The 12,294-nt window shown below is 43.8% G+C and overlaps 2 protein-coding genes and 1 long non-coding RNA gene across 3 annotated transcripts in view; 1 reads left to right on the top strand and 2 right to left on the bottom strand.

Moving 5' to 3' along the window:
• The window catches only part of LOC115356272 (solute carrier family 22 member 2-like), a 39,076-nt gene that overhangs the window by 17,513 nt on the left and 9,269 nt on the right, over positions 1–12,294 (top strand). The window lies entirely within an intron of this gene.
• Positions 5,789–7,663, bottom strand: LOC115356274 (protein ANTAGONIST OF LIKE HETEROCHROMATIN PROTEIN 1-like). The gene is made up of 2 exons (XM_030047373.1): positions 7,288–7,663; positions 5,789–7,111 (listed from the first exon to the last, which is right to left on the bottom strand). Exon 2 carries the CDS (start codon positions 6,936–6,938, stop codon positions 6,222–6,224), a length of 717 nt encoding a protein of 238 aa, XP_029903233.1. The 5' UTR covers positions 6,939–7,111; positions 7,288–7,663; the 3' UTR covers positions 5,789–6,221.
• LOC115356276 (uncharacterized) lies at positions 9,640–12,201 on the bottom strand. The gene is made up of 4 exons (XR_003927946.1): positions 12,003–12,201; positions 11,713–11,807; positions 10,612–10,755; positions 9,640–10,264 (listed from the first exon to the last, which is right to left on the bottom strand). It is a non-coding gene; the product is annotated as an uncharacterized LOC115356276 (long non-coding RNA).

Raw genomic sequence — 12,294 nt, 5'->3', positions numbered from 1 at the left:
AGAAAACCTGCAGCCTCTCGGCCCTCCATGACACATGATTGCCCACCCCTGGGTTAGACACTCCTCCCAAGGGAAGCCAGAAACCCCTATTATGACCCTACAGGTGCTTTACACTACTAATTAATGTGGATCATGTCTGAATAAAATAACTGTTAATTATTAATATGAAACACTGTTAACAATTGCAAATCAATTTTTCTAGGTCATAAATGCTTATTTGGCCATCGACACAATGCCACATCCATGGTGATGCCACTCCATATCATCTGGAATGACCTCTGTATGGAAAGGAAATATTCCATGATTCAGGGTTAGTTGCAGACTGTCTTGTAACATGTTCTGGTAATAGTAATTTGATGTTGATGGCTTACAAGTCAACGCTTTTGTTTTTAATGTATAGAATGCTGTCCTGTGTTTGTATCTATTTTACTCATTTACTCATGTAAGTGCCAGTATTTCAATTTCCATTAAGAAGATATACAGTCATATGAAAAAGTTTGGGAACCCCTCTCAGCCTGCATAATAGACTCTGCTTTCACCCAAAAAAATATAAAAGTGGTATGTCTTTCATTTACCAGCAACATCTAAGTACTTAGGTGTTTTCCAAACAGATTTTTAGTGAAGCAGTATTTAGTTGTATGAAATTAAATCAAATGTGAAAAACTGGCTGTGCAAAAATATGGGTACCCTTGTGATTTTGCTGATCTGATTGCATGTAACAGCATGTAAAACTGGTGACTTGAAACACCAAATAGGTTGGATTAGCTCGTTAAGCCTTGAACTTCATAGACAGGTGTGTCCAATCATGAGAAAAGGTATTTAAGGTGCCTAAATGGAAGCTGCACTTCTCTTTGACTCTCTGCTGAAGTGAGAAAGAATAGGATCATCAAAGCAGCTCTCAAACGATCTGAAAATGAAGATAGTTCATTATCATGGTTTAGGGGAAGGCTACAAGAAACTTTCACAAAGGTTTCAACTGTCTATTTCCATTAAAAAGGTTCATTTGGCCTACAGATGAATATTAACCACAGCTTTTTCAGATGTTTTTGCTCTACAGATATCCTGTGATGCCTGTGGACGGTGGTTCCACCATGCATGTGTTGGAAGACCAAAACTGGAGGAGAAATTTGTGTGGCATGCTGACTGACAGGAACTTAATGTGATTAAAGTCTTCCATGTAATACTTGTGTGAGCCTCCTTTATATTCCTGTTGTGGGGAAACAAGTCAGCAGTATGAATTTGAAAGTTGTGTGAGGTTTGTTTAATATAGGGCTTGGCAACCGACGTCACTGCACAGTGCATTCTGGGATGTAAACAATAACGCGCCGCCATATTGTGAGGCCACGTCGAGCGAGACTAAAAACAGAGCCATAGAGATACAGTAACTAGATGAAAACTTGTTGAAAGCAATGTTGAAATGCCGATTAAACAAATGAAATGTACTATACAGAGACAAACTTCTACTGAGCACAAGAAAATGGTACATAGAAAAGATTGCATTGATCGGAAATTTGGATCCATGCGAGGTGCCTGCAAGAAACTCGAGTCGTAACCCCAACGCCTTACCCCCTTTGACGTTTCCAGATATTTTTGTTTATTTAGTCTATGGCGTCAGTGCATATACCGAGGATCAATTTCAGAATTATAACTCTATGGAAGCCCATGTACAATTCACAAATGGCTGGGTCCATGATTTGGAAGCCTGTAAAGCGCCAAGCTGTGAAAACAGCGTTGTTCGCACAAAGGTGTGTATCATCTTACTTACCTACCTGTGATTAGTGAGACATAAATTAGGCTACTACACAACATTTAACCATAGTATATTAGGCCTACACTTGCCCCTGCTGCTCTTTCCATTTACTATTGTTATGTATGTTCACAGGTTATACACTCACAGCGGTTGAACGAGCCTCCTCTAAAGGCCTGGGTCATTGTGAGCGGCGCTGGGAAGGTTCAGTGTGCACATTGTACCTGCATGGCAGGGATAGCGGAGACCTATACTCATGTAGGTACTCTCTTGTTTAAGCTGGAGGCAACAGTTCGGATTTGCGGCACAAAGACTGTCACTGATGTGCTAGCATACTGGGTTTTGCCCAGCAACTTCACCAAGGTTCACCCAGAAGTGGCATATAGGATTGACTACACCTCCTCAGTTGCTCAAAGGAACTGGGCCAGCGAATAAATGAGCCCTCCACGGCACCAGCCATAAGGAGTCGGGCAAAACTCCCCTTGGTAAACTTGAGGATTTAACACCACTTCTCGACACGTTGCTGCACCACAGCAAGGCCGTTGGTTTATCGGGTATGGAGAAGTACTATGCACACTATAAACAATACACAGCTGCTGTGCCGCCATCTGCTTTACTTCCACGCCTGGCAAAATCCCTGTATGATGACAGCATAGATGCCAGAGATCTGTCTGTTGTCCTGCTGGCCTGTGAGAAGCACATGAATGCTGTGTGTGACTGATGAGCAGGCCTTAGCTATAGAGAAGTACACCAGGCAACAACATCAATCGTCTACGTGGTGTGATTCCAGAAGTGGAAGAAATACAGCATCAAATGAGGCAGGGCGATATAGCAAAAATTTACCGATACCAAAATTTATGATGATAACCAACGTCACTTTGCTCATGTCGGTATGTTCGGTATTTAAAAAAACAAAAAAAAAAAACAAAATAAAAGTAATTTTTGTCTTTTTTGGCTGTGTGTAGGTAGGCATGTTCATGTCCCTTTTTAAGACGCTGTACTACGTGTACAGCGTGTGTAGTCACGTGACTCCACCCCATCCAGTCTGCAACAAGAAGGGAAAGAGACGATGAGGAAATGGAGGACGGTTCAAATGTAGAAGTGGCTGCTGCTGCAGCTGAGATAGTTGAAGTAGAATTAGTTGAGGAGGACGAGCAGCTTACCCCATTTGCTAGTACTCAACAATATGAGCTAACGTCAAAAAGGTGGATCGAAATCACCAATGCGATAGGCTACCATATTGACAAAGATAAGGCTCCCATTGCTACAGTGGAGCGCAAGGGGTTTCTACACCTCCTGAGAACCCTCGACAAGAAATACGGCCATTGCAAAAATATTTTTCAAAAACCGTGATCCCCGGCATGCACAAAACAGAAAGAGAAAAGGTCGCTGCTGAGTTATGTAAAGTACGTTGCAGCCACATCTGATCTCTGGTCCAGTCGCACCATGGAGCCTTATATCAGTCTGACTGTACATTACATCAACGACAAATGGCAACTGCGTACCAGAGTGCTTGAGACGGCATATTTTCCATCTGATCACACAGGAGAGATGATCAGACAGGGCCTTAGAGATATGCTGGCTGCATGGGACATCAAGGAAGAGGACTCCGTCGCCATAACAACTGACAACGGTGCCAATGATGTGAAAGCTGCCCAGCTCAACAAATGATGCGGGTGCAATGTTTTGGACACAGGCTGCACCTGGCAATCGGTAAGTGCACATTTAATGGGGATATCTTTGGGTGGTGACTGGCCGTTAGGGTGGGGGGGCGGTGTCAGTCGGGTGTACGGCCCAGTATGGAATGTCTCGTGGAATGTCTCGCAAACTGGTACCGGGCTGCGGACCGGGGATTGGGGACCGCTGCTATAGAGCACACTGAGTTCATTGAACTGAATAAACAAAAAGGAAGGCGGTATGAAGCAGCCAACTTGTTTGATGCTTGAGCCTGAGCTTGAGAAGCTTGAGAAATCTGCTGGAGCAGGTCACTGACACTGAGTGGTAGGCTATGTGTGTGAAAACACTTGACAAGTTGAGTACTCCTAATTAATTTTTTTGACCAAGCTTAGTGAAGCCATTGTTTTATTCAGCTGCTTTTGTTATGGATGTTTAATTCCTGTTTTCACCAAACCATTGTAAAGAGCTGATTGCTGTTTATTTTGAATGTCTACCAACCAAGCTAGTGAAGCTGTTTTTTTTTTTTTCTCAATTTCTGCTCCTTTATTTATTTTACATTGGGTGTTATACTCCTAATTGCACTGACTGAACCAGGAGAGGTTTTGTTATATTTTTTTTACATGTTTGACCAAGCTTGTGAAGCTATTGGTTTATTTAAGATTGCTGTGCTGGTGCAGTTATTAAATAAATAAGTAATTCAATACTTTTATATCTGTTTATTTGTTTTTTAAAATAATTAAGAAATAAGTGTTTAAGTCAAGTCTGATGTTGCCTTGCATAAAAGAATGATCCCAGTCTTTTCTACATAATGAGACATACCTTTTAGGCCCGTTTCCACCGCAGGAACTAAGGGGTAATTTTACTGGGCCGGGGCTGTTGTCACATGTCTCCACCGGAGGAACTACCCCGAAGGAGAGAGTTCCTGAACTTTTACACGGGCTAAAAAAAGGCCCTACCTCGGGGTAGGGACTCTGAGTGGCCCCGAAAAACTCCTGGGTGGGGCTTGGGGTTTACTTGGTGCCGACTGAATTAACTCACGGCAGGATGTGACGTCAACAGAAAGCGACGAAATAGATGGCATTTTTAAAACCCAGCAGATGACGAGGAGTCGCATTTTTTATCTGCTTTACTCACCTGCAAAGAAATGGAAGACAAGACATACACCAGGTGGACAGACAATGAGGTCCAGGCGTTGCTGGCTTATTATGGCAACAAGGAGATACAGCGGGGGTTTGAGTCTTCTCGGCGCAACGAAAAGATTTACCAGAACATATCCGCGCACTTGCAGTCCCTAGGAATTCACCACACAGCGAAGCAGTGCCGCGAGAAACTGAAAAAACTGAAGCACGGCTATAAGAAGCTGAAGGACCACAACAGCAGAAGCGGTGCCAACAGGAAAACGAATAAGTGGTACCCGCAGTTGGATGCCATTCTCGGACACTGGCCAGCCTACACCGGTGACCCGGGAACAAAAGACTCCGCTCCCCCGCCACAGCCGTTGGCAACAAACAACTTCACAACCTTGGATCTAGAGGACATAAGTGTTGTGTCGGCGGCCTGTCCCAACAACGCATTTTCTGAAGGTAATATTTGCTTAACTACACGTACTTAAACAGTTTGGATAACCTACCGTACTGTTAGCTAGCATTAGCTTGAGCTAACTCAACCTAACGTAGGCAACACAGCACAACCAACTCCACCAAGCTAATGCTAACGTGCTAGTTAGCGGTGGCTCACGCTAAAAACACGCTTGACGCATGTCAGTACTGCTATGCAAGTTTCTCATGTACGTTCTTTTTGTGTTTTAGAGCAACAGTTGGACACCACGCGGGTGACTTTTATGGAGCCCCCTTCATGCAGTACCCCTTGCTCGGGAGCCAAACGATACAGTAAGTAAATCATGTAAAGCTAAAAGTCATTAAACACAGGATGCCCTAACATAATACACATTATTCTGAGAGTGGACATGCCCCGATAAGCTTAAATAAAAACTATTTCTATTCTATTTCTCTACAGACAAGAGGAGGAGGGAGATCGATCTCAATGCCTTGAGGGAGCAGAAGGAAAGCAGGAGGGAGACCAGGGAGGAGCGTGCACTGCTCTACAAGACACTCACGGAGCACAAAGAGCGGGCGGCTGCTGCACGAGAGAGGGAGCAGGTGCAGAGACGACAGGAGGCTGAGGAACCCAGGCAGCAGATGCTTTCATTCCAGCAAGGACTTCTGGCCATGATAGGGATGCTCTTCAAGTCCCAGTCCCAGCCCCCTCCACTGGACTAAACTGACGCCTGTTTTGTAGCTTGCTGTATATAGTGTATAGGTTGTTTTTTTGTTTGTATGTTTGTTTTTTTACCGTACTGTTTTTACATGCCATTTAAAATCACTTTTTTTGCACTAACCTTTAACACTGTCTTGCACTTTTTGCTTGGTGTGTTTATACTGTAAAATAAAATGCTGCAGGAACAATTACTGCAAAGACAAACTCTCTGTTGTTTATTTTGCTTATATACCACACTCTTGCCATAAAAAGTGTTTATGTAATTACATTTGGCCTGATTTAAGAGACATTTGAGGTACACACCAACAGTTGTTTTTAGTTAGTCACACTGTTCAACGGTTTCTAAGGTGAGCCATAAGAGCAGCACGTGCTGCCACACCTGTATCAGCCCCATCTTGCACCGGTGCATCAGGCAGGTTGAAGAGAACAGGTTCAGCCCATTCCTCTCTAAAGTCCTCACCGTGGCTGTCACACAGATTATGGAGGACACAGCATGTGATGACAACAGACTTGACAGTGTCTAAGTTGCAGTCATTTCTTTGAGCAGACATCGCCACCTTCCCTTCAGTCGCCCAAACGCATTCTCCACAACCACCCTAGCTCTGCTGAGCTTGACGTTGAAGTTGGTCTGCTCTTCAGTTAGGCGGCCATTGTCCATGAAAGGTTTCATGAGCCAGCTCGTCTGGGGATACGCAGCATCGCCCAAGATGTAGTAGCTCATGTCATGGCCCTCAATCACGCGATGTTGTCCTCCGAAGAGCCCGTCAGCCATATCCCAGAGTCCAGATCTGCGAAGAACTCTGGCGTCATGCATGCTGCCTGGCAACCCAGCGAACACATTCCCAAAAAGTCCTTTCCCGTCCACCACTGCCTGCAGGACAATAGAGTACCAACCTTTCCTGTTGTAGTATTCAGTGTGGTACTCCTGAGGTGCCAAGATTGGAATGTGAGAACCGTCTATGGCACCCACACAGTGTGGCAGCCCCCACCTGTTTTCAAAGTAGTTAGCCATTTCCTGAGGTTCGTCCGCATTTGGAAACTGGATAGCTTCAGGCAGCAGGATATCCTCCACTGCAGAACAGAATGCCTTCAAACACTTGCAGGCGATCAAACGGCTTACCCCAAACAGGTGCGCGATGCTCCTGTAGTCTGCGTTTGTTGCAAGCTTCCATACTGCAATGGCAACCCTTTGTTGGAGGGGAACACACAGGCGATAATTTGTGTCCTGCTTCTCCATCGCCGGTTGCACCCGCTGACAGAGATACAGTATGTGAACGTTTCCTTCGACATGCAGAAATTCTGCACCCACTGCTCATCAGAGAAAGTCGGCACAACCACTTTCCACCACTCATCACTTCTCTTGTGGGTCCAAACAATGGGAGCAGTACGCCACGCACGTTGTAGAAGAATCTGTAACATAGTAAATCGCAATAACATTAACTCTCGTTTCATCGAACACTGTATTTTTAACTGACGTGAAATGAACAACATATAAAGCCTTAAACACTGCTTCGCTAAGTGTACAGTACAGTGCAATAGGCTAACGTGGAGCAGAGTAGTAGTTTGTGTTATTATAAATAGCTTACCCTTTGTCTGAGTCTGCACAGCCGAAGTCCATCTTCTGCTGCAGCAGCTTCCAACAAGTGTATTCTTCAGATTATTCATTGTCTCGTTTCCTCTCTGGCCATTTCAGCCCGGTCGAATTCCTCTTCAAGACGTCTTCTCCGCTCGTTCATAGCTTCCACCGCCATGTAAACATAGAGACACACCAGCAACCCAGCAACCGCCTCAGCTCCTTCCATGATAAGCGTTTTTCTTTTTCTGCTTTCTTCTTCGTACTTACGCTTCGTACTTCTGCTTCTTCTGCTCTGCTGTTGTTCTTCTTTGTTTGTTTGCCGCCGCGTCGCCCCGGTCAAACTAGTCGCGAAACGATTACGTCACATCTTACGTCACACAACTTTACAGGAACCTTCCTCCTACTTCGCCCTCTCGGTGGAGACACGGCAGTTGAGAGGGCCAAGTGAGAGGACGTTCCTGTAGTAACCCCCCACCCCCCACAACACACACACACACACACACACACACAAAACTACCAGGAACTACTCGGTGGAAACAGGGCTTTAGTTAGGTAATTCAGCGTTGTTTTTCTGTATCGGTATCAGATCATATCGGCCGATACTAAACCTCAGATATCGGTATCGGAAACGAAAAAAGCGGATCGGTGCATCCCTAGTATTTTTATTCTTGTTTTATAGCACTTTCTTTGAGATTGATTTTTAAATGTAAGGTGCACTCAAATAAATTTATTATTATTATTATTATTATGTGTCAGAAAACGTCCTGAAAAATCAAGCCCCTGTGGAACGGGCAATGAAGGTCTGCAAAAAGGTCGTCAGTGCGTTTTCCTATAGCTGGAAAAAGAAGAAGGCACTGCGGAAGATCCAAGTAGAGATGAACCTGCCGACGCACAAGCTAAAAACCGCATGCCCTACCAGATAGGGATACACAGATGATGGCAGAGAGGATCCTGGAGCAGAAGAATGCCATCATATGGGTAGGCTACATGATCTTTGGTACTTTATTTTATTGTGTGTCTTTTTTAGTGGCTGGGCTCAGGTAATGATTTCAGTCTTTATTGTAACTGTGCTGATCTGTCATTTAAGATGAAAAACGCAATGTAAATAAAATAAATAATTTTAATTATTATTCTTACAGGTCCTCTCTGGTGACAGAGCATCCAGACATCTTGTTCCCAAATGGTAAGACCTAGATGTTCTTGAGGCTGTGAACAAAGCCCTCGCTCCATTGGTGGAGTTCACTGACGCCCTGTCGGGGGAGGAGTATGTCACCATCTCCTCCGTGAAGCCGGTCCTACACATCCTCCATTCACGAGTGCTGGCTGAGGCAGAAGATGACGTGCTGACCAAAGCCATCAAATCTGACAACCTTGCATACCTTGACGACAAGTTCTCAGATCCCGCCACCGTAGAGCTTTTGGACACAGCCAGTTTTGTTGACCCCAGATTCAAGGCAGCATACATCTCTGCAAACCATGTCACCGCCATTCAGGAGAAGGTGAAAACTGAGATGAAGTCAGAAGCTGCAGTCCACACAGGAAGCACCGCAGGGAGCACTGAGCCTCAGCCCTCTACAGCATCAAAGAAGCTCAAGAAAACACTGGGAAGCTTTTTCAAAGGAAGTGAGGCAACCCCTGCACCTGCACCCACTGTGTCACCTGAGCAAGCAGTAGAAGCAGAGCTGAGCAGCTACTCAGTGTCTCCCGTGCAGGATAGTGAGGAAGATCCACTAGATTGTTGGAGAGAGCATCAGGTACACTTTCCCACTCTAAGTAAAGTGGCAAAAAAGTACCTTTGCATACCAGCCACTAGCTCCCCATCAGAGTGGGTTTTCAGTTCTGGAGGAAACATTGTTACATGCCTCAGATCCTGCCTGAAACCTGAAATGATAACATGCTAGTGTTTCTTAGCAAGAACCTAGAGTAAACACTAGTGCATAGAGTAGAGTGATCACATGTTACAGCAGCCATGAGTCAGAATCACATCTACAACACTAGCCTGAGTAAACAGGTCAGGATATATACCAAGTCTGCTGCTCCTTTTTGAAGTGCACTATTTACCGTTTTTTCAGTGTTCTATTGCCTTTTTTGTTCAGAGAGATAGGCCTTTTGCACATTGCATTATTTAGCCTATACTTGTTGTTTACTGAAGAGACTACCTCCAAGGCCTTTACAAAGAGAGAGGCCCTTTGCACATGGCATTATTTATATGCAACATATTTTCTACTTTTCAACTTGTTGTGATTTGTCATATTTTATACTTTTAAACTTGTTTTGATTGTCAGTTGTTCAATAAATTTAAAAGTATTTAATTTGTATTTTCTTCAATTATTTTCAGACAGCACAGAGTTAGAGTTGCACTTCTGTAAATACGGCAGTTATAGCAAGTAGGAGGCATACTGTCAATAAAACTGGCTGTGGAGCAAGAAATTATGCTGCCATTGCCCCATCTAGTGGCAAACGGGAAAAACTTTCCTTCCGTTGCAATAAATAGGACCAGGGAGGCATACTGCCAATATCACTTTTTGGAGCAATTAGCCTATATTGCGACAGCCCCATCTAGTGGCGAACAAACCGCAGCTTCCCTGAAATCAGAGTGTCACCAGATGGCCTGACTATGCATGAATGCTGTGGGAAGGGCTGTCTGGAAGTGAAATGTTCTTTTAAGTATCGGTCCTGCAGCATCTAGCATCCCCATGCTCTTCTTCCTCTGCAGCTCCTGCCTCTGCTTCATTCCCATATCCCTCTTCTTCTGCAGCTTCTGTAGCTTCTCAGACTCCATCTCTCTCATCTCCATTCACGTCGTTTTGTTCATTTTGGCTTCCTCCCTTGGATTCTTTCCTATGATGTCAATGTTGTCTGCAGGCATTACAGGCATTACTGCAGTCAGTCTGATGCTGTGGCTGTGACTGTGACTTCAGAGTGACCCAAGTGCAGGGTTGGAGCCCAATCTGGGTGAGCCTTGTCCATCTCATATGCTGGTCTACCTTTTGGGGAGACAAAAGTATCCACGTTGAAACAAAGTATTGCAGTCGACAGTGGGCAGTAGGTGCTTCAGATCCAACTGAACGTAAGCCTATGTGGCGAACAGTACTCTTACAGGTGTTATAAGGAGAATTTCTCATGTTTCACTCACAGTGATTAAAAATATCTCTCTATGTTCAATATTCAGTTCACTTTATTTGAACTCGCCTTCCTAAGCTAGCCCACTTTTCGCAATTTCGACAGAATAGTGCTCAGTTACAAAATGCAGAATAACCTATGACTACTCCACTTGGGAACAGAGCAAAATGAGAACAAATAATCATTTGCTAAGTGATGTTTATACACTTACCCAAATGAAAATGCCTGGAACACACTTTCAAAGATCTTGGGATGTCTGTAAAGTGTATGTCCGTGCGTCTTGCGGCAGAGATCCAGGCCATCCATCTTCGCTTGGTTACTTCGGACACATGATTCCCTTAATTCTGTCTCCAGGCTGGAAAAGAATAAAAGGAGAGTCAGTCGTCTAATTTTTGGCCCCGTGTGAATGGACATTACATCCGACCACACAACAGGTTCTTCCCATGACTGTAACTTCTCGGCGCGCAACAACGAACAAGTGGCCTCACAGTATAGCAATTTCTCCCATCAGCCCCTGCGGCGCTGCAGCTGTGACATCACACCCCCATCTCGTATTGAACAGAGGGGGAACAGTATCTGACAGCAATACTCCAAGCTGTCAGGATGTGTTTCCCCTGCTGTAATGGTCAATTTTAATGATATCAAGCTGAAAATCTCAGTTGTGGGGAAACAAGTCAGCAGTATGTATTTGAAAGATGTGTGAGCCTTGTTTAATATTGAACAGAGGGGAAACAGTATCTGATAGTAATTATCTAAGCTGTCAGGATGCACTTTCCCCGCTATAATGGAGGTGGATTTAAGACAAAGATGAACATAAAAATTTGTGTGATGATTTTGCTCTCCAATTTCTTTTGACCCTTTCTCAGTAAATTGTGGTGCAAGTTTACTTGTTGGGAGTGAGACAGAAAAACATAACAGATATAGTTTACTCTAAACAATTGAACTAAAGTGGACAACAGACTCTCGTGGCAAAATCACGTAATTGCTTTTCTAAAAGAAACTATTTACTCAGGATAAGGGGGAAAGAGAAATGCAATCAATACATCCAGGTATTGTGCCTGTTCAAAAAGCATATTTAGCATATAAATGAATGAGCACACATTTCTTCCAAAAGTCTACAATATTCAAAATAAAAACTATCTCATGAATATAAAATTATTTACTGACAGAAATAACAGAAGTGGGTTGTTTTAATAAAGACATAAAGAATACAAACATATGTCTTGTTACCCCAGTTTAAAAATATAACAGTTACAACAACAAACAAAATTCGAAAAAAAAAAAAAAAAAAAAAAGTCTGTTTGAGCCTTACCGCAAACTTGCTAAAAGAACCATTCCGCACGGGGGCGGGGCTGGGGGAACACATCTCGGCGGGGAATCGACACAACACCTGACATCCACAAAGTGCTACAAACACATTGTTAAATTAGGACGTGTATCTCTTGCAACCAATGTTACTGTCGTTACTTTCACGTGGTAACTATCACCTAATCTAACGTTAAAATTAAAAATAAGCGACGTAGCAAGTCGGCAAAGTTAATGATAATCAACGGTCTAGCTGTGTGCTACGTAATGCTAGCTAATGTTGCGTTAGCATCTTACCTTGGAGCAAACATAGTAGTTAACAGTTATTTTCGATGGATTGAGCTGAGAATGAGGTCTTCCATATTGTTTTACCCAAATCCGACATCTCTCCTCCTGTGTTTTAGGCTTTGAGGATGGAAAAAATACAACACCACCCTCTAAACTTTGAGGATATTGCGCATCTGACTTGCAAGTACCGTTAACACACCGCTTCGGCATTTTTACTGCGAGAAGGCTTGCCAAAGCACGCAAGCTCGCCTAAGTTACGTTTGCTAAGGTATGATTGGCCAATAGCTGTTGTAAGGCGGGG

The sequence above is a fragment of the Myripristis murdjan genome, chromosome 24, assembly GCF_902150065.1.
Source record: "Myripristis murdjan chromosome 24, fMyrMur1.1, whole genome shotgun sequence".
NCBI classification, from domain to species: domain Eukaryota; kingdom Metazoa; phylum Chordata; class Actinopteri; order Holocentriformes; family Holocentridae; genus Myripristis; species Myripristis murdjan.
This window is presented reverse-complemented; position numbering and strand designations above follow the sequence as displayed.